General features: G+C 43.3%; 1 protein-coding gene across 1 annotated transcript in view; it reads left to right on the top strand.

Moving 5' to 3' along the window:
* The window catches only part of LOC122806100 (calpain-5-like), a 177,296-nt gene extending 155,134 nt beyond the window's left edge, over positions 1 to 22,162 (top strand). The window contains exon 13 of the mRNA XM_044076338.1: positions 21,995 to 22,162. Coding sequence (XP_043932273.1) covers positions 21,995 to 22,162 — 168 coding nt within the window. The remainder of the gene's footprint in view (positions 1 to 21,994) is intronic.
* Positions 22,163 to 22,872: the final 710 nt, after the last annotated feature.

The raw sequence follows: 22,872 nt of genomic DNA, 5'->3' as shown, positions 1-22,872 counted from the left end.
TTGAGTGCTTGTCCACTTTTATATGGTAATACACATCTTGAAGATCTACAGAGCACATCCAATCATCTTCTTCTAGAAGAGGAAGGATAGACTGAACCGTGACCATCTGGAATTTCTCTGTTTTTACAAATTTGTTTAGTGACCTGAGATTCAGAATTGGTCTCTAGTCCCCCATCTTTTTTGGCACTAAAAAGAACCCTGAGTAAAATCCGGATCCTATTTCGTCTGGGGGGACTGTTTGGATGACTCTTTTTTTGTAGCAGCTTTCGGATTTCATGTGCTGCTGCTTCCCTTTGACATCGGGTAAGACTCTGGGTGAAGTGGGACAGAGATGGAAGGGGATGCGTAGCTTCTAGATATTATTCGTTGTACCCAAGAATCAGTGGTTATGGTTTGCCAGGCAGTGGGGTACAAGGAAAAATGACCCCAGACTGCTTCCAGAGGGGAGCAGTCAGACAACATTTCAGGAGCACTGGTAGGGTTGGCCAGAGAAAGAATCTCTGAAACCCCAGTTTTTCATACCTCCCCTGCCCTGAAAGGGGCATCTTCCATTAGAGTTTCCTCCTCCTCCTCCTCCCCTAGGGGAGAACTCAGCATATGCATCACGGAAAGAGCCCTGCGATTTTCTGTGCCACATCTTCCCGCTCCTCTGATTTCTGGAGTAGAATCATTGAGGGGTGGAGTGTCAGACACCAACGGCAGAGAGGGTCTTGCCATCTTGTTTGCACCTTGCCAGTGTATCTATCTTTAACCTTAGGGCCAAACAATGAAGTGGCTTCGATAGGGCTGTTCATGAAGGAAGTTTTAAGAGAGTCCGCAAAGTCACAAAGGCACGTCCAGGCATGACATCTCATGACTATGCCTGCGCCTGCCGCTCTAGCCGCTCCTTCCGTTGTGTGTGAAATCAGGCACATGGAAGAATTGGATACCAATTCTAGGGTCGCTGAGAAGTTACATTGTCATGCACCTCATTAGAAACAGCTCCTGCTAAGGTTTCAGAGAGTTGGTTGATAAGGTCCCTCTGGAGCCTTATAACGTGTGCCAAGTAGTTCAAGGACCTTACAGTGAAGGTCAATGAAGCAAACACATGCTTCTCGAGTCTGCCTATCGCCCGGGACTCCTTGTTGGGTGGATGGACAGTCTGTCTCTCTTCTGCCAAGTCTTTTTTGGTTGCAGCCGCCATCACCATGGCATCTACTGGAAGACCTTTGGACCAATGGGGATGCTCAGCTGGGGGAGATAAAATCTGGTCAGGCCTCCAAGGTATAGCTTCCAATGAGTTAGGAGCCTTCCATGCACGATGGACGATGAGCTGGACAATATAATCGGCTGGTGGGGTAACCCAGGAGGTAGGGGGATGGGCACAAAAGGCCTGCAGGAATACAGATTCCTCTGAGGAAGGGTTAGAGGACTTCCAGTCGCCCCTCTGTCTAAGGATCCTGAGGATGTCACCAAAAGACACCTCATCAGAGAGTGACCGTGGGGACCCTTCCCCGTCATCAAAGTTCGTATCTTCGGTCAAAGACTCCTCAGTGGAGTCCATGTGCTTCCTCTTGCATGAAGCCTTGCAAGGGACTTCCTCAGTGGGGAGCTCTGGAGAAGATTGCAAATAAGGGATCTCCTGAGGGGGAGAAACCTGAGGCCCTTATGCCCGGGGTCAGACAGTTGTGGCACAGAGGGGGGGCAAGGACTCCAACAGGGAGGTTTTGCCAGCAGAGGCAAGTGCCTTCTTCATGGCCAGGAAGGCCGGAGTGCCTCAAGAGGGATGGGAGCCAGGAACCGAGCACAACCTCTGAACCAGGGTCACACCCCGCTCCGATGAGCCGACCCCCAGACCAGGAGTCTCAAGAGGACTGTGGAGCATGAGGGGAGGTGGATTCCTGGAGGGTACCATAGAAAAAACTGGAGTGAAACCAAGAATGCCTACCCCCATGGCGCAGCCACTAGCCTGAGAAGGGCCTGGTGCCCAGTGCACCGAGGGCCACAAGGACGACTCTGGCTCCAAACTGAGGTCCACTGTTAGTGTTGAAGGAATGGAAGCTGCTTTTGGAGGAAGGTGCTTCGATGCTTCCCTGGAAGTCGAAGGAGGAGTGTAAGTTGGAGTCTGTGGAGAAATATGGTCACCTGCAAGAGGGAACGCAGCTTTAGACAGTTGAGAGAGTCCCTTGGCCACAAGCAACTGGTCGACAAGCCACAACACATCCTGTTCTGAGAGGCTCCAGGTCAACCTCATAGAGAGACCTGATGGAGATTCTGGCCTGTCTAAAAAGGGGCTATACTGGCTTCCTGCAAACGGATCCAGGGAAGGACAGTACTTGGTTCTTGGTAGTTCGTGTGGTGCAGAACCCAGAACCATGTCTGCACTGAGGATAATGCTGTCAATGTTATCTGCACAGACAAAGGCAGTGCCATAGGAGTTGAGGGTGTCTGCACTGTAAAGAGGTGTATGTGGCAAATGTCTGCACCGATGAATACGGTGCCATTGAGGAAGGTGTCTGCAACATTGATGGTGCTGAAAAGGATCGCACCGAACAGCATATCGGTGCTGAAGCTGTCTGCACCATAGAGGGCAGTATCCTGGAGGTTGACAGCATCGGCAAGGATGGAGCTGAAGGAGTCTGCACCAATGGTGCGGAAGGAGAATGTACCTGTAGAGATGCTGCCAATAAAGGCTGTGACAAAAATGCCAGAGCCATACGTGTCTGAGGCTTCTTTGTTCACCAGTGGAAGTGGGGAGCTTAGAGCAGCCTATGTATCCCTGGAGGAGTGTTCCCAGCACAAGACTCTGGTAGTCTATTGGCCGTTTTGGGCCAATTTCTAGCTCTTTCAAGTCCCCCTGTATAAAACCCACTTTGGCGCAGTTTTTGCGCTTGTTACTACTCAGCCAAGCTCCTCGTGGTCATGCAGAGTGGTGCTAGCAGCAGAGAGGCTAAAAGAGTGACTGCTAACCTGATAAAAGTGTTTTTTTTTTCCTGCTACTACCTGGGTGACTGTCTAATCTAGCTAAACTGCAAGTATTTCTGCTTCTTGAACTGTTTTAAACTGTTTAAAGTTGTTTTTGTACCTGCACTTTTAAAGTTTGTCCTGTTTGTTGCATTTACCTGTTGAGGCTACACACTCAAGTGCGCTAGCCTGTGTTATATATTTATTGCATTTTCTTGCTGTTTGTTGCAAAAAAAGAAAAAAAAAATCCTTGTTTCCCGTCTTTCCTGACCTAGAGTAGTCCAAATACAGGCTTTGCTGTATTCTGGACTTTTGGAACGTTCCTGTGTTGCCCATTTCCTTTCTTGGATAAAAGGAGGCTTCTTTGTTCACCAGTGGCAGTGGGGAGCTTAGAGCAGCCTATCTATTCCTGGATGAGTATTCCCAGCACAAGAATCTGGTAGTCTATTGGCCGTTTTGGGCCAATTTCTAGCTCTTTGAAGTCCCCCTGTATAAAACCCGCTTTAGCGCGGCTTTGCGTGATTTTGCACATAGCTCAGCATCGGGCAGCGCCGCTTAATTGGGTTTAAACCATTCTCGGCTCCATAAAGTCTGCTCTTCACTTTTTCCCTTAGACCTTATCTAGTTCTCATAATAAACACACTATTCCTACTCTAAAGCCTGGCACTTGCTCACTAAAGCAATTATATAAGTCAGCACTAAAAAATTAAAAGCATTACACCCTCACAAACTCCCCTTGAGTACCTTGTTCCCCATTGGCCCCTTTTTTCAATTATAAAGGAATTCCCAATACTATTCTAGCATGTCCAAAGGTCAGTTGTCAATCTCCTCTCTGGTCCAGCTGGTGAATCTGGGAATCTTGAGGCAATGTTACAACTGCCTCATGTACACAGACAACCCTCACCTCCTCCCAACAAATTCCAACACATGTGAGAGATGCAACCATATAGCCAAACTGGAGGCTAAGCTCTCTCAACTCAGTACTGGCGTAACCAGTCAGGAGAAGGAAACCACACTCACTACAATTCCAGTCTCACACAGACCTACCACGACAGCAAACCAAACACATAAACACACAAAAACATACTCTGAGGCTCTAAATAAAAATCTGCCTAAGCAGCGGAGACCTCCAAAGCAGACACCCAAGCAACCGCTACCCCAAAACAAAACACGTGCAACACATAGCTCACAAAGCCAGTGTGCCGAACAGTCACAGCTCTTAAGGCTGAACAACACACCTGATACACTTGTAATAGGTGACTCTATCGCCAGGCACACTGACGTCCCGCTCTCCAGGCTGAACAAGAAGAAGGTCACGGTGAGCTGCCTGTCGGACGCTAGGATCCGTCACATAACACAAGCACTCAGGTCACTCAGCCTGGGATGACATACTCGACAAGCCACGATGCTTTGCTAGGGATGGCTTGCACCTGTCACCCCTGGGCTTTCGGATATTGGCAAAGGCTCTTGCCACCCCCATAGTGCCTTTTTTAGGCAAGGCTCAAAAGACAAACCCAACTCCATATGTATCACAAGGGATAAGAAACTAAGAGTAATGCTACTCAACGCCAGAAGTCTAAACCTCAAGATGCACGCACTCGAAACTCTCCTTAGCATGGAGAACATCGATATCTGTGCAGTAACAGAAACCTGGTTCAAGGCTCCCGAGAGCACCCCAGCACTACCAGGTTATACCTCATATCATGCTTTTCGGCCCCAAACCTTGGACCAAACCATAAAAGGAGGGGGAGTATCAATATTCGTCAAAGATACCCACACCTCCGGTTGGTGGCACAGCACGAAGCATCAGAGACTATCCATGTGCAACTAACAGTGGATAAAACTACCTTCCAGTTTATAGCCTGCTACAGACCACCCTCCCAAACCCAGGAACCCCACTCGGCCTTCCTGAGAACACTGGAAAATATGAAGGTCTCTCCAAACACCATTATATTGGGTGACTTCAACTACCCAAACATAGACTGGGAGCATTACTCTAGCTCCAACACTCTAGCCCAAAGGTTCCTAGAATTTATAAACTCAAATGCTATGGAACAACTTGTTACCACTCCCACAAGATGGGAAAACATACTGGACCTGATCATCACCAACATGGGGACTCTATGCTCCAGACCAGAAGTGTATCCCTCACTGGTAAGATCAGACCATAAACTAATCTCACTGGATATTCACATCCCGTCCCCACCCCCTGCCCAGAAAACCACAGTGAAAAACTTCTCTAAAGCAAATTTCACACTCCTCAAAACCGAGGTGGAATCCTTCAAAGCCCCCGGGCCTGTGGAAAATATGGCCCAAACCACAGAATCCTTTATAAACGCATTCTATGAACACCTTCAGGAATGCATGGATCATTCAATCCCAAATAAAACCAAGACCCAATCCTCCAAAGGCAGACGTCCTGTCTGGTGGACCCCAGCCATAAACAAACTATACAATAGAAGGAGGAAGCTACTACATGATAGAGCAAAATCCCAAAAAGGGAAGGCATCTCTGATCGGTATTAGCAAAAAACTACGGGCACTCATAAAATCATCTAAGGCCAGCTTAGAGAGAAAATTTGTACAGGACACTAAGGATAATCACAAGGCTTTCTTTAGTTATGTCAGGAACCTGGGTGGGAATTCCCAGATATGCTGAGAATTAGTCCAAAATGACAAAAAACACACCGAACCCACAGACATTGCCAACATCCTAGCTGACAGGTTCAGCGCAAACTCCCCCCCCCCCACCAAAAGGGCAAATATTTATCCCAGCAGTGTGCTGCCCCCCTGACATCTCAGATGCTCAGGTAAGAGCCGCCCTCTCCAAAGCAAAAAACACAGCATCAATGGGACCAGATGGTGTCCCGGGCTGCATCCTACATGAACTCCAAGAAGAGCTAAACCCAAAAATAAAACTACTGTTCAATCTCAGCCTTACCACAGGATATGCACCCATAGAGTGGCGTACAGCAACAGTAGTCCCTCTCCACAAAGGTGGTGCCTCAACAGATCCTGGAAACTATCGCCCCATAAGCCTGACTAGCTTGGACTGCAAAGCTATGGAAAGGATCATCATGGACCTCATAAATAAAGATATTGGGGACCTACAGACACTGGATCCTACCCAGTTCAGCTTTGTTAAGGGCAGATCCTGCCTCTTAAACCTGGTTGATTTCTTTGAAACAGTCACCAAGGCCATTGACGAGGGGAAGGTGGTCCACACAGCCTACCTGGACCTCGCAAAAGCCTTCGATACAATACCCCACTCGGGCATTATAGATAAGCTCACCAGCTTAAATATAAACCCCTATGTCACTAGATGGGTTGCCAACTGGCTCAAAGACAGAACCCACATGGTTAGAATTGCTGGAGCCATGTCAGACTTCAAACCAGTTACAAGTGGTGTCCCACAAGGCTCAGTCCTGGGACCTCTCTTGTTCGGTATATATTTCTCGGAGGTACAGGCCAACACGGAAGGACTGTGGCTGACCAAGTTCGCAGATGACTGCAAACTGGGAGCCATAATCGACTCTCCAGCCAACACAAGCATCCTCCAAAAGGGCCTCATAGAAACAGACGACTGGTGCCAGAGCCATGGCCTCAAGCTAAACGCCAAAAAGTGTATAGTCATCCCCTTTGGCAAAAACAAAGTGCCCACAAATTACCACATAGGTGGTAATCCATTAAGTATGGAAAAAGTAATTAGGGACCTGGGGACCCAAGTTGATAGCAATCTCTCATTTGACAACCACGTGGCCAAAGTGGTTAGAAAAACATTTTATATAGCCCACCTAATCATGAAGGGATTCACATCTAGATCAGGGGAGGTCATCGTGCCTCTTTACTCATACCTCATCAGGCCCATAATTGAGTACAATGCCCTTGGGATGTACCTTACCAGACACCTGCAGCAACTGGAAAGACCCCAAAAGTACCTCACCAAGAGGATCAAAGGGCTCAAACAGATGCTATAAGCTGCCCAGTTAAAGAAACTCCAGCTCTACTCAGTGGCATACCGCCTGCTCAGAGGTGATCTGTGCCTGACATATAAAGCCATGTCCAACCCAGAATTAATGGACATGCTGCACCTCAGAAAATCCAAATCCCGTCAAGCTACGCGCTCGAGAGACTTGAACCTCAGCACTGAAATAAATAGGACATGCTGGAGGGACAGATTCATAATCCAGAGGCTCCCTTCACTCTGGAATAAAATCCCAGTCCAGGTTAGGCAGAGTCCCTCACTGACTCTCTTCAAGATGAATCTTGATGAGTGGATGGGAGATCGTAGGTTTACCCAGGGTATCACTTCTGTGTCACTGTTAGACAGAGGCACAGTATACTAACCTCGAAAAAGGGCATAGCAAAATTAATTTAAAATGGGTGGCGAAAGCCAAACACACTCTGGCTAGGCTTATAAATGCCCTAGGGCAGATAGCCTAGTATGAACCTATGAATCTATGAACTGGGAACTCCGGTGCTGGTGGTGATAAAGAGGACATAGGTGGAGTAAGAATCAACTGGGGTGATGCCGAGGCTGCGGCCGAAAAGGACCACAGATGGCAGCGCTGGGCTCAAAATTTTTACCTTTTTGTGAGTCGACTCCTTACGATCTCCAAAGGGAGATGAAGTGAGAGACCTCAAAGAGGAAGAAGAAGAACCCCTCTTATGGGGTTTAGCAGGAGGGGGTGAGCCCTCCGACCCAGAGATAGCCTCGCAGAAAGGAGTTTTAAGGAGGCCTTTTAGAATTAATTTATTTTTCCTTTCATTGAGAGTCATAGTCGAAAAATTTCTACAAATCCCACATGGAGGTCCACTGAAAGGTGGGACACATTCAAGCAATAGACACATAAATCATGGCCATCAGAAAGCAGTAACGTATGGCCACATTCTGTACATTGTTTGAAACCAAAACTACTTTTCTTATCCGACATAATGATATGAAGGGAGAAGTACGACAATACCAAGAGGTTAAGAAAAACTACCCAGAAGAGTAAGAAAGGGAGGGAAGAAAGATTACTAATGATGATAATGGAGAATTACCTCAAAGGTAAGAAAAGGAAAATTACTATAGGGAGAGAGTCTCAAGGTTGCGATAGGGTAGGAGGATAGAGATAGTAACTAACAGAAAACTTTCTAAACACTAACAATGGAAAAACTTCAAAAAAATTGTTCACTTAGCTGAGAGAGAATGGCTTGACATGGCTGTACAGCAAAGTGGCAAATGAGATCTGAGGTAACAGGGAGCAGAGCATTGTGGGTAGGATCTTGGCACAAGAGTTTTTGGCTGACGCGAGCTTGGTATGAGGCTGGCTCAGTTCTGAGGATGGAACTGATAACACATCAGTAAGGAATGAATGAAGATTAACAACATCAGATTGGTACTTATTTGTAAATGTATTTATGCATGCATGTCAGAGTTTGGTATATCCCTATGTCCCCAGGCTAATTTACAAATATCATCTCACTTCACGGCTGCATGACTTTCATTGGCATTAATGGGCTACTGATCCATGAGGATCTTTAGAAGCCTAGCCATACATTCCCATTATGTTTTTAGCACTTATATTTTGCATATGAAAAACCCAGAGAAAAGCAGAACATTTACATGTTGCCCCTATCCATGAGAGACCAGTGTGCTAAACCAAAGGTAAATTTGTGGTTACCTATCCACTTGTCCATATTACATTTGAATAGTGTAACAAAATTGCTTTGCTTTATGTGGAAAGGAAGGCAATTCTAACGAAGTGGTATTCTCTGTGGTACTTATCTATCCCTTCAGCATATTTCTGTTGAAAGAGAAATTAGATCACTTGCTTGCTTGGGTGTTTATGCCCCCATTGGACTTGTAAATGTGCAGAAGGTCTGATAGGATAGGGACTTTTGAGACTCTGTACAAGAGGCAGAGGTCACATCTGTCAGCAGCCTAAGACATTAAGATGGTCTGCATAATTTTTGTGCCAGATTCCCTTGATTTCTTTAGTAAGAAGTGTGGGTGTTAGATTTTGTGAAATGTTTGGACAGGTACATACCAAAGAGGGCATTGTACTCGATGATTAGCCGGATGAGTGCAGACTACAGTAGAAAGATCACAACTCTGGACTTGGATGCCATATTCCTAGTAATAAGGTGTGCAATAAAAAGTACTTTCTTACAATACTGGATACGGCGTGGTCAGAGAGTTTGTTGTCTACACATGCTCCCATGTCCAGAACTATTGGATAGATTTTCAGAGGTCTGTTGCCAGTGTGATAGTTACAAGGGTCTTGTTGCTTGCTTGAGGGATACTATTACACATTTCTTGGCATTCAGTTTTATTCCATGGTTTTAATACTAGCTATTGGTTTGGGAAATACCCTCGGAGAACCTTGGCATCCTCTGGGGGTAGTTTATGCTGGCATCACGTTTACAGTCATCCTCAAACTTGGGTCAGCCATAAACCCTTAACAGTATCTTAGACATCAGTGAAGTAAATATCAAAGTGGAGGGATCCAAGGACTGAACTCTGGGGTACACTGCTTGTGACAGGTGCTTTGGGAGAGGTAGAGTAGCCCTGTTCAAAACCAAATTTCTTCTGTCTTACTCCACTGTTGTGCATGCTCAGAGGGAGAGAATACATTTGTAAAAGGTATGTGGCAAGCAGAGATCTTAACTAGGAAAAAGAAAAAAAAAACATTTTCAGTCAGATAGTTTTCATTCCAATGGCATCTGATTAACAATGTTGAACTGTTATCCTCCAAATTAGATGCTCAGCTACTCTGTATTTGGACAGATTTTACAATGCCTTGTGAACACGCTGGGAAAAAATCTAATTAATTCCCCTACCAGTCATCTAGTCAGGGTGAAAATAAAATTATATGAATCAGCCAGCCACAGTTTCCTTAGCTCACTTAGACAGCATTGCATACTGCTTGGGTCTTCCTCCTAGGGAGAATCTCATCTTCCAACACCAACACATGATTCTTCATCCAACAGCAGAGGTTCTCCACCTCACACAGCCTGGATCCTAGGGTTCTGATTTCCAGTATTACTTTATCTTAAATGCAGGTCATTCAGATCTTTGAAGAAGCAACAGACATGTAGTCCAAACATTTATCTGTCAAAATGGAAAAAACATTCTCTTGTTGGAGAAGACACCACAATGATGTGCCAAGTTTTACAGATCCCAGACGTCTTTTGGAACTTTTTTTTTCACAAGGTCCATCATCTTTTCCTTCAGTAATCACTCACTGTTCAACATTATCAGTATACCTTCCAAGAGATCTGCCTTTTTGTTCTTACCCAGCTACCTAGGTCTCAGAAGATAAACCCTGTACCCTCTTTATTAAATCATATGTAACATGGGTGTAACAAACTGTAACAACAGTTTCTATTGTTACTATCAGGCAATATATATATATATATTTGTATTCAACTTTCATTCACTCCAGCATTACATACAATCCTCAGTTCCTTGCCTCCATTAAATCTCATTCCTTCTCCTCATTCTCCTCCTGAGTAGCATTTTGTATGTACTATTACCACAAATTCCATCTTTTTTATGGAATTTGCTCATTCCCACCTCCAGTCCTTTTATCTTCTTTACAATATATATAGTACTTCAGTTACTTAAAAGTTATGTACTCACTATAACTAGGCATCTGTGTTGTTCATTTTCATTCTTCCTCAATGAATGGGTTACAAATCCGATCCTTGGATCCGACTCAGATGCATACTTCAGAGTTTAGAGCCAACTCTCAAGCTCCTCCCTCTACCCATAATTCCCTAGGTCATCCCCAGTACCTCAGATCAAGTTTGCTGCCATAAAGTCTACATTAAGTAGTTAAAGAAAAGGATAGATAACACAATAGGACTCAAACCCGGAAATAGAAGTTCCAACAAAAAGGGTCACTCTAGAAGGTTATAGGAAGGGGTAGGTAGAGTTAAGGACAAATGTAAATGAACAACACAGATGCCTAGTTATGATGAGTACTTAACTTTTAAATCATCCGTTGCCCTTTTCATTCTTCCTCAATGAATGTGAGAGTCCCCAGCTATGTTAATCTTGGGTGGCCCTCATGGAAGTATATCCTGGAGAACTGCTGAACCAAAGGCAGCTCTGCTTCTAGAGATTAGGCCCAGTTTGCAATGATTACAAAGGTATGAGCAGTGGACCATGTGGCTGCTGCGCAAACATCATCAATAGAAGTTCTTAACCACAAAGCAGATGAAATGGCCATTGATCTAGTTGAGTGGGCTTAGGCAGTCTTGGTAGAAAAATGCCTTGTTGGGAGTAGATCCATGAAAAGCAGTTAGTTATCCATTTAGCCAATGTAACTTTAGATTCTAGATAACCCAGTTGATTTTGTTGTGAAGGAGACAAACAGCTGGTCTGATTTTCTGATTTTCTTTAGTTCTTTGTAAATAAAAACATAATTGCATGTGCACATCCAGAAGATGAAGCATGTATTCTCCTTTATTTGAAAATTTTGGAAAAGAACCAGAAAAGGAATGGCTTGGTTAATGTTAGATTCAGAAGACACTTCAGGTCTTAAAAAAAAGGGTTAGTTCATAAGGTAACCCTGTCTTTATGGAAAATAATGTACAGAGTTCTTTGATAAAAGAGCCTGGAGTTCAGAAATCTTTTCAGCAGAAATAATAGCCACTAAAAAGGCCACTTTCCAAGATACATATTTTAAACTATTTTTTGCTGAAAGTTCAAAGGGTTTTTTTAGTCAGACCCTGTAATATCATTGTCAAATCTCAGGAAGGTGAAGGATCCTTCAAGAAAGCCCTACATAACTTAGAAGCAGACAAAGAATAATTTTTAATCCCTGTATGAACATTTGATATGACTGTCAACTGTAGTTTAATCATTGAAAAACTAGCACCTTCTTTGAAAAGAGCAGACAGAAAATCATGAACAGAGACAGGTGCAGTAAAAGGGTCAATGCTGTTTCTTAAGGCCCAAAAGGAAAATCTTTTTCATTTGTTCCTGTAAACCTTTTTGGAGGAGTCTTTCTGTGAGGACATAAAATGGTACATACTGGAGAAGAAAGCCTGGGCTGTCTGGCTATTAATGGAATTGGAGAAACCATGCAGTTAGTTTGAGGGCTGGGATATTAGGACGATTCATCCCTGAGGGGTGGGAGAGAAGATCTGGAGTTGGGTCCCGTATCCAGGGAGGATAATGAAGATGAGATCAAAGGACGGGGAACCACACCTGGTGAAGCCAGAAAGGAGTAATGAGGATGACTGAACTCTTCAACCAAATTTTCTGTAGAAATTTTTGGGATCAAAGGGAGTGGAGGATAAGCATAAAGTAGACTGGATGGCCAAACATGGACTACAGCATATCTTGGTGACTCCCCCTGAGGGGGGGATCAGGGCAAAATACCTGCTGCACTTGTTGTGGGGGGAAGCAAAGAGGTCACAGCAAGGCTGGACCCAATGATGCAAATTTTCCTCCACCACTGATTGAGAGAACACTCATGAGCGATCAGAATGGACCTGCTGAGTTTTTCTGCTAGTACGCTGAATTTTCCCAGAATGTGCACTGCTACTAGGAAGTGGTTGGAAGAAATCGCCCATTGTCACACTCTCATAGCCTCTTGGCAAACAGGGTAAGACCTGCTTCTCCCTTGTTTGTTGATGTACCAGACTACAGCCATACTGTCAATTTGAATCACAATAGTTCCAAGAAGAAGAGCATCTTGAAATGCCTGCAACACTAAAAGGACTCCTCTCATCTCCAGGATATTGATATGTGAATTGATCACTTGGGGAGACCACATGCCTTGGACTGTCCTTCCCAAGTAATGCCCCCCCACTCCGATTGGGAGGTGTCCGTGGTTACTGTGGCCAATGGGGGAGGAAAAACAAATGGCCAGTCTAGGTAAATGTCATCTGACTGGATCCACCAGTGAATGTGGAGTTTGCATATTTGTGTAAGCTTGACTGGAAAAAATAGGGTTGTTGAGCACAAGAACACTGAACAGCTACAGTCCATAGAAGGACATGCATAAAGTAACATGCTAAAAGAAGTAGAACTATTGCTGCTGCAATAGACCCTAAAGCTTTGAGGATTTTTCTGGATGGAGGAGCCAGAAGAGAGAAACTTCAATGACCCTGAGATTTGAGTAGGTCTATATGATGAGTAGGCAAAGAGGCAATCTGCATTGTTGTGTTCAGATGTGCACCAATAAACTCCAGACTCTGTACTGGTGTCATGTTTGATTTGGCATAAATGACTGTGTGGGACAAATCTGGAGCAAATAGTCCCAGGACTGTTGTGAGCATGGTAGGAGTGGTCAGGAGCCAGTCATCTAGACATGGAAACACTTGGAATCCTTTTAAGCTCAAGGGAGCTGCCACCACTGCCATACACATACTGAACACCCTGGGGGCTGTGGTGAGTCCAAAGGGCAAGGCTTTGAATTGGTAGTGAGTGGTTCTCAGTAGAAAGTGTAAGTGTCTTTGGGAGCACTGTCTGTTTTGATGTAATAGTATGCATCCTGAAGATCTATGGAGCACACACAATTGTCCTTGCGTAGAAAAGGCAGATTGGACTGAAGCATGACCATTGGGAACATTTTTTTCTTTTTCAGAAATTGATTTAGTTTGCTTAGAGCCAAAATTTGTCTCAGGTCTCCTGTCTTTTTTGTCACTAAAAAGAAACACAAGTATGTTCCAAATCCAGTTTGGTCTGGTGGGACCACATGGATGACTCTCTTGTCTAGCAACTTTTGAACTGTTTGTGCTGCAGCCTTCCTCTGACTAGGTGAAATGTCAGGAAGCTTCTTCCTTTTGGAGATTGGGGGTTGAGAAAATCGTATGAAGTAACCTCTGGATATTATTTTTAACACCCAGCTTTTGTTATAGAAGCCCAGGTATCTGCTTGCAAGGACAAACTTTCTCAACTGTCTCCAGAGGTGGGCAGTCGGGCAGCACTTCAGGAGTGTTTAAGGAGTCAGGGTAAACACTGAAGCAAAAACACACTTTCTAAATCTGTCCAGTGCTCTAGACCCTCTGTTAGGCAGGTGGACAGAGGTAGCTCTGCTCTTCTAGCTGCTTGCCACCACAACCATTGCTTTGACAGATACTTCTTTCCTCCAGTGGGGTTTATCCTTTGGTGGGGTTAAGAACTTGTCAGGGCAAAGTGGAATTGGTTCAATGGAATCCAGCTCCTTCCATGCCTGGTAAGAGACCAGATCGATAAGCTAATCTGCCTGGGGGGGGGGCATCAAAGACATAGATGGACCAGAACCAAAAGCCTCCAGAAATACTGACTCCTCTGGAGATGGATTGTTGAAAGACCAACCACCTTTTTGTTTAACAATCTCTAATATGTCTCCAAAGGAAATGTCATCAGGTAGTGATCTGGTGGATCCTTCTCCTACCTCAAAATAAGTATCTTCAGTGAGAGATTCCAGTGGTGACTATGTGCCTCCTCTTGCATGTTCTCTTCCAATGGACCTCCTAGGGTGGATGTTCGGAGAGGTATCAGAAGAGAGGGGAAGTTCCTCCACAGAAATGAACTGGAAGCTAGGTGGAACTGGCTTGTCACTGTGGAATAGGTCTGATGGACTCAGAACTCAAAACTGAAAAAGGAACAGGGGTAGGATCTGAGGGAGGATGAGAAACTGGATCTCTAGAATGAGAAAAGTCCCTTTCCAGAACCTTGAAGACAAACAGGTCCAGAGAAAACATGGCCACCTGCACTGGAGCTGAGTGATTCATTATGTGTAGATCAAGACTATGACCTGATCCATGTCTGGAGGAGGGAATTGGACCTGAGCTGTACAGCACTGAGGCTCCAAAGGGCACAGGGATAGATCTGACATCATTGGAATAAATCCTGACCCCCACAAATCCAGTGCTTCAGCTCTGGGACATTTTAGGATCCAAACTCAAAGGAGTAGAAGTGGTCAGGGATACTGCTGGAGTCAAAGAAGTAATTCTCTTCAGACCCGAAACTGGAACTATCTGGCTGTCGGGTCCTGGGGCACCAAAATCGAAGGGCAAATTGAAGATGAATGCCAGACTGTGTGCACAGTGGTAGGAAGACTCATGGATCCAATAGGGGAAGGAACAGAGATAACCCCTATATGGATCTGAGCTCTGTGAAACTTTCACATTATAGGTTCACAGGTAGGTACTAGGCTATCAGCCCAAGGGCCTAACTAAGCCTAGCCAACAAGGTTCCCTGGCTCACCCAAGAAAGTTAATTTCCTGTGCCCCTGTTGAGCAGAGCCACAAAAGTGATCCCTGGGGTGTATTTCCTATTTCTCATCCACTCATCAAGATTTTTCTTGAAGAATGCTGAGGAACTTTGCTTGACATAGATGGGTAGCTTGTTCCAGAGTATAGTAAGTCTATGGGAAAGGACTCTATCCCTCCAGCATGTCCTGTTTAGTGTGGTGACAAGATTTAGGTCCCTAGAGCATGTAGCTCGGAAGGATTGGGATTTCTTTAGGTGTAGCATGTCCAACAGCTCTGGGTTTAACATAGCTTTATATGTTAGGCAGAGATCTCCTCGGAGTAGGCAATATGCTACAGAGTAAAGCTAGAGTTTTTTGAGACGGTCAGTGTAGGGCATCTGTTTGAGGCCAGTAATCCTTTTTGTGAGGTCCTTCTGTGGCCTTTCCAGCTGCTGCAGGTGGCTTGTGAGGTACATTCCAAAAGGGACGTTGTACTCTATAATGGGTCTAATGAGTGCCGAGTAGAGGGGAACAATAACCACTTTTTTCCTGGATGAGAACCCTTTTGTGATGAGGTGTGCCACATAGAAGGATTTCGTGACTACTGTGGTGATGTGATTATCAAAGGAGAAACTACTCTCCACAAGGGTCCCAAGGTCTCTTATCACACATTCAGCGTTAAGTAGACTGCAGTTTATGTGGTAGTTCATGGGTACAGAGTTTTTACCAAAGGGGATGACAATGCACTTTTTGGCATTGAGCTTGAAGCCATGCCTCTGACACCAGACATCTGTCTCTATGAGGCCCTTCTGTAGGATGTCCACATCATTTGGGGACTCAACTGTGGCTCCTAGTTTGAAGTCATCTGCAAACTTCATTAGCCAGAGGCCTTCTGTGTTAGCCTGCACTTCAGAGAAGTAGACACCAAACAGGAGAGGTCCCAGGACTGAACCCTATGGTACTCCACTTGCCACTGGTTTGAAGTCAGATTTGGAGTTTGCAACTTTTACAGTGTGGGTTCTGTCAGTGAGCCAGTTGGCAACCCATCTTGTGACGTAGGGATTTATACCTAGTTTAGTGAGTTTAGCTTTAATTCCAGAATGGGGGATGGTGTTGAAAGCCTTGGTGAGGTCAAAATAGGCTGTGTGAACCACCTTACCCTCATCTACGGCTTTGGTGACTGCCTCAAAGAAGTTGATCAGGTTCAGAAGGCATGATCTGCCTTTCACAAACCCAAACTGGGTGGGATCCAGAGTTTGGAGGTTACCAATGTCTTTAGGAGTTCCATGTGATATGTTCCATGACCTTGCAGACCAGGCTTGTCAGGCTAATAGAGCGATAGTTCCCAGGATCAGTGGTGGCTCCCCCTTTGTGGAGTGGGATAACTGTTGCTGTGTGCCATTCAGTGGGCACAAAACCTGACGTCAGACTATGACTGAACATGATGCTTAGGTGGGGAGCCAGTTCATTCTGAAGTTCATGTAAAACGCAGCCTGGGATGTTGTCCAGTCCCATGGATGCTGTGGTTTTGGCTTTAGAGAGTGCAGCTTTTTCCTGCATAGTCTAGATGTGATTACAGGCATTCTGCATTCTTCCTGTATAGATATGGGCCTTTTAGGGGGTGAGGGGGGGGTAAAGATAGCACTGAACCTATCTGCCAGGATGTTGGCAATATCAGTTGGTTCTGTAATTTTTGTGCCGGTGTGCTGTAACTCAGAGCAGATCTGGATGTTGCTATTGAGATTCTTGACATAACTATAGAATGCTTTGTGGTTGCTCTTAGAATCAGTGCCGATTTTGTTTTCGTAGCTAGCTTTGGAGGATCTTATAAGGGATCTCAGCTTCTTACTGAGGCTGACCAGGGAGCTCCTCCACTCATGGGATTTTACTCTCTTTTGCAACAGTTTCTTCCTTCTGTTGTAGAGTTTGTTTATGGCAGCGGACCACCAGATTGGCTTTCTTTTTTTGGAGGATTGCGTCTGGGTTCTGTTTGGGATAGCACAATCCATGCACTCGTGTAAGTGTATATAGCGTGCATTTGTGTAGGATTCAGCAGTTGTAACTGTATTGTACATCTGCATGGGTGTCATGAAGTTCACCACTTCTGTCTTAAGAAGCATGAAGTTGGCTTTGGAGAAGTTTTTTACCATGGTTTTTTAATGGTGGGTGGGGGTGGGATGCGGATATCCAGGGTGATTAGCTTATGGTTGGATCTGATCAACGAGGAGTTGACTTCAGGTGTGGAATACCAGTCACTCATGTTGGTAATGACTAGGTCTAGGATATTGTTGCCCCTGGTGGGGGTGTTGATAAGTTGATCCAGAGCATTGGAATTTATGAATTCCAGAAAGCATTGAGTGAAGGAGTTGGTACATGAGTAGTTTTCCCAGTTAATGGTGGGGTAGTTGAAATCACCCATTATTAGGGTGTTTGGTTGAGCCCTAATATTTTCCAGTATATCAAGAAAAGAGAAGTGGGAATCCTGGGGCATGGTGGAGGATCTGTAGCAAGCTACAATTGGATTGCAGTTTTGCCCAAAGTTTGTTGCACTTGGATAACTGCGGATGCATTATGCTGTGCAACTAGCCTGGATATCCTTAATGAATATGGACACACCTCCAAGGGTTTGCTTCCTCACTCATCCTATCCACATCTGTTTCAGATACACTCCTAGAGGACCTGTTAGATGAGGTGGTTGACTGAGGTCTGGAGTGCTTTTTGGTGTCTGCTTAAAAGGGGAATGGAGCCAAGGGGGAGGTAGGATCTATGAGAAACTCAGGAGAACAAATCATTGTAGTGTAGGAAGTGCTAGGCTTTGGATCCAAAAACTTGGAATCTGTAATTTGAGTGGTCAGACTAGCAGAGATAACAATGTGATCTGATGTTTTCACACCTAAAGGCTTTGGATCCACAGTGTCTCTTTTCAGATCAGACAAAATTGGATCTGATAATTTAGGAACTTTCCATGGCGGCTCTGAAGGAGTCTTGAGAGACTTTGGAGGTGACAGCTTCCTGTGCTTGGATAGAGCTTTTGAAGACTTACTGGTGGGTTTGAGACCCTGAAGATGAGGAAGATGAGTGAGGAAGCAAACCCTTGGGAACCAGTTTCACCTATCAGCTATAGCTCATGAATTAAAAACTGCACAGAGCAGCTTGTGCTTAAATTAACTGGTCCCAAGCAGTAATTGCACTCCTTGTGGCCACCTGAGTTGGGGATTTTATGCCCCAAAGTAAGTGCAATTTTTGAAGCCTGTTGGCTTGTCAGCCATGCCACTACAAAAATTGAAGGAAGGGAAGAAGAGAAGAAAGATAAGAACAGTTTTTTTTATTTAAAATTATATTTTATTTTTTATAATAGTAGAAAAAACCTGACGCAAACAGTGTCCGAATAATTAAGAAGGAGGTTTAATAAAAAAATAGAAAGGAATTCAGACAAAAGAAATGAATTGTTCTTCCTTGCAAAAGTAACAACTATAACAAGGACTGCAAGAGAATAATCCCACATCTGTACGTGATGGCAGCAAATGAGATCTGAGGTGCTGGGGATGGACTAGTGCATTGTGGGTACAGTGAGGAGCTAGAGAGTTGAATCCAAAGTCTGAGGTAAGTGACTTGAGTCAGATCTGAGCATAGGATCTGTAACCCATTCATTGAGGAAGAATGAGGAGGACATCAGATCTTTGGTTTAAAAGTTTTATTTACGTTTCTGTTAAAAAGGGTTATGAAAGCTACATCCTCTTATGCACCATGAGCCTCACATTATTTTCATAACGGCGAAAGTGGTCCATCTTGTAATCATAGTTTTATACCCAAGCCATGTGTGATATCACCCTGAACTAAAAGACACAGGTGACATCAATAAGGATGTAGGGGAGCACACATTGCTCCCAAGTAAACAACTTATTTCCAGAAATAAAAAGCTCCAAAAATTTGATTAGCTCTGTTTTTACTAGAGCCAATACCCAAGTTCGTGTTGTGGAAAATGAAAGTGTCTACTCATGTTACTGGAATAGAAAAGGTGTGCACTGGGTTCTGAGTCAAGAATAAAGCATCATCAAAGAGTTAATATGAATGCCAGTAAAGCATAAGGGAGACATTAACTGTGTGCTGGTGACTTGCTTGTTTTCATTAAGGAGTAGGACCTCACACATATTTCCTAACTTAGTTAAACAGACACAGCTACTAACAAATGCAGAAACTGTAGCAGGTACTTTGTGGTTAAGCCAGCAGAGTAAACTCTCCTCATAGATGTGGGGTTATTCAGCAGAGTACCTGAGGAAGTTTCATGTTCATTTGTTGAAGGAGAGAGGATGGTGTTCAATGATAGGGAAAATTAAGAAGTACTTACCTCAAAGTATGATGGGATATCCACTACCCAGACCTCCCCAAAGAGCAGGGAGAGCAAGGGTCACATGCATTACAAAGCAACTAAGTTAATAGCCAGTCTGTGCATTGCTCACACTCATACCCCCTTGGGAAATGCTTGCTGCTTCAAGGATGGCAAAACATGTCAGCCAGGGGTAACTTTGTGGATGGTCATTCAATTATCTAAGTTCTTCTTGAAAGAAGTAGGGGTGCCACTCTATTTAGGATGTAAAGACATTTGTTGCAGAGGTTGGGTAACCATTTATCCCTTCAATTTTTTTCATATGTTAGTGGGAGCGTAAATTCTTAATTTCAATCCTTGTGGAACTGTTTGTCTTACTGAAGTACAAGAGATCCATTAGGATTGGGTCTTTCATGGCACAGAATTCAGGACATAAATCCCCATTGCACAAGCTTGTAAGAGACAAAATATAGGGCTACATCTTAAAGCCTATCTTGATCACTAAGAGTTTTCAGACCAATATTCTTCAATGTTAGGAACCTTTGGGGTCTTTCTAGCACAATACATTTGGCTATATACATACATACATATATATATATATATATATATATATATATATATATATACACACACACACACACACACACACACACACACACACACACACACACCAAAGGGGACTTTCTTCTCCCAAGTAGTCTAATCAGTGCCGAGTACAGAAGGTTTTTTAAAACTTTTTGATTTAGATGAGATGACTTTCAAATTTAGTTTGGCAAGGCAGAAGGATTTCCTGACTTACAGCCATAAATGAGGGGGAGGGGGGTGAAGGATACATCTGTCCTGGATGAATGTTTTAGGGGAAAGGGGGTCTGGAAGTTGCTGATCTGGTACAAGTGCATTACCAGAATTCATTTAAGAAGCTGTGGCTGATATCAGGGCTTCTAAATTGAATGTATTTAGTAGCTTTGTGCATTATGGGAGGAAGCTACTGTCCTAAGTGCCCAGGTTCCTGACTACCATGACTCTTTGGAGTGGAATACTGGCTATACTGTAAGATGTAGATGAGCAGTGTTTATCAAAGTTGGCAATACTGCTTTTTTCACTCAATTTAAGATCTTTTTCTGTAAACCACTGGTTTGTAAATATTTGTTCTTTCTTGTACTGAAATTGCATCTAAAAGGGCACAACCACCACCTAGCTTATAGTCCTCAACAAATATAGTTAGCAGATGACCTGGCTTTAAACATCCTTCAGCCAGTTTGCAAATCATCTAATGCCAGGATCTGTCTTAAAGAGTTTTTTCTTATTTACAATGCCAGACGGGTATAGTGTTGAAGGCCTTGGCCAGCTCTAAATATGCTGTATGATCACTGCTTCTAGAAATGTACTACACTCCGTAGACATGACTAACCCTTATATAATCAACTGTTGAAGACCCAATTGTATGAGTTTTTGAATATCATAATTTATAAAGTCAGAAGTAATATGTTCCATAGCCCTACAAATTAGCTGATGGGTCTGTACTTCCTGGTGTGATTTTATAGGGCCCCTTTGTGATGAGACATTACAATAGATGCTTTCCAAACCACAGTAACACACCCTTTGGTCAGTCTTAAGTTAAACTTAACTGCAGGATAGGACTACAGAATGGGGACATCTGACATTATTAGCTCAATTACCTGGACCCATGAGAGTGGTGTTTTTATTTTTTTTAAGGTACATTCAGCACGTGCTCCAAGATAACTTCAAAAGGCAAATAGGACTTGGGGATTTGCATAGCTTCAATGACTGTCAATGAGATTAAGTTACCACAAAATCTGTCTGCAACTCAGTTATCTATATCTTTAGGATGTGCATGAGTAATAAAATGTTGGAAGCAAATTACTAAAGAAGGATGTGTAGTTATCCCTGACTGCTGATACTTTCAGCTTGTGTTTAGCTTCTTAATGGTCATGTTTAGTTCCTTGCTGACTCCTTCCTTTAGAGGGAATCAAAACGACAAATCAAGGCTTGCAGCATATGACTCATAAGATGGTGCAGAAATGTCATACAAACTACAAGCACAAGTTAGAACATTAAACAGGGTACACAGGTAGAAATAAATATATATATATATATATATATATATATATATATATATATATATATATATATATTTTTTTTTAACAGCAAGGCATGTGATAAACAAGTGGAATAGCTTCTGTAAGCTTCTTATGGTAGTAACAGAGTAGCAGCTGGGCTCCTTAAGGTGCTAATTTCTGGAAAATCAATAATGGAAAGTAAATGCTGAATCAATGAGGATAACATTCTGTGTACTTGTACAGACTGGTTCAGCTGTGTAGTTTAATGACAAGGCATGTTTCCATCTATAAGTACTGAGTGCACAAACCGTACCCACTAAGACCTGGCATTTTGGTGACTAGTGGTGGATGCCTGTCATTAACTTCCTGTCCAGCCATGGTGCACAACATCTGTGACAAGACACTAACTCAAATTCTACAGTAAATCAATCATAGGAATTAACCTAGTTTTTTTTTTCCCCTTAGGTATGGGAAACTGCATTTCCGAGAGACATTTTGCTTGGGCAGGTGTTCGTAGCTGCGAATAAGAATGAATTTGGTAAAACTGAAGTCTATCAACTTGAAGGGGAATTAAAATTCTTACGGTCAATACTTGTGGAGACATCATCCAGTGATAACTTAACAGCCATATAATCGGGCATAGTGAATGTGAAATAAAATCTGCTTCTGTATGCCAAAAAATGACTGATAAACTCTGTCCTCTATAATGTGAAACTGTTGTAGGTTATGTACACAGCACTTATGTTTTCAATAATAAAACACTTTAACAGCATATGTTTTTTCCTCTCTGTCTTTACTAACACTTGCCTTTGTAATTTTTGAAATAGTGTTGAATGTAATTGAGTATTTGTCTTTCTCTGCAATTTGACAGAGTTATTCTGTAGTCTCCTCAGCGTTCTAGAAATTAACATATTGAGAAGGAAATTTAAACATTTTCTATACTGACTTTATAGGCATACTACAGAAGCAACATTTATTATTCAAACGTTTAACTAATTGAAATGCACTAGGTTATTATGACAGCAGAATTCATGGATTAGATTTTTTTACCATACCACATTCATAAGAGATTAATGTTTGACCTGCACAGAGAATTGTGGAACTGTTTCTTGGCTGAAAATTATATGCAATCACAGATACATTAACATTATGTCTCATATCACTTTAGTTAATGGCTACACAAGCTCTGAGAATGATACCCTCTGCATTTGTATATGACTCTGAAAATTACTTCTATTTATGATAATGAATTCTAGCAGAAAATTAAACCATTTTTGAAAAAAATGTAAATCGTTTAGTACTGAACACTTCTAATTCTGTTTGCACATTACATTCTCATTTGT

This window comes from Protopterus annectens, chromosome 7.part0 (assembly GCF_019279795.1).
Source record: "Protopterus annectens isolate FY-2018-M chromosome 7.part0, PAN1.0, whole genome shotgun sequence".
NCBI lineage: Eukaryota > Metazoa > Chordata > Ceratodontiformes > Protopteridae > Protopterus > Protopterus annectens.
This window is presented reverse-complemented; position numbering and strand designations above follow the sequence as displayed.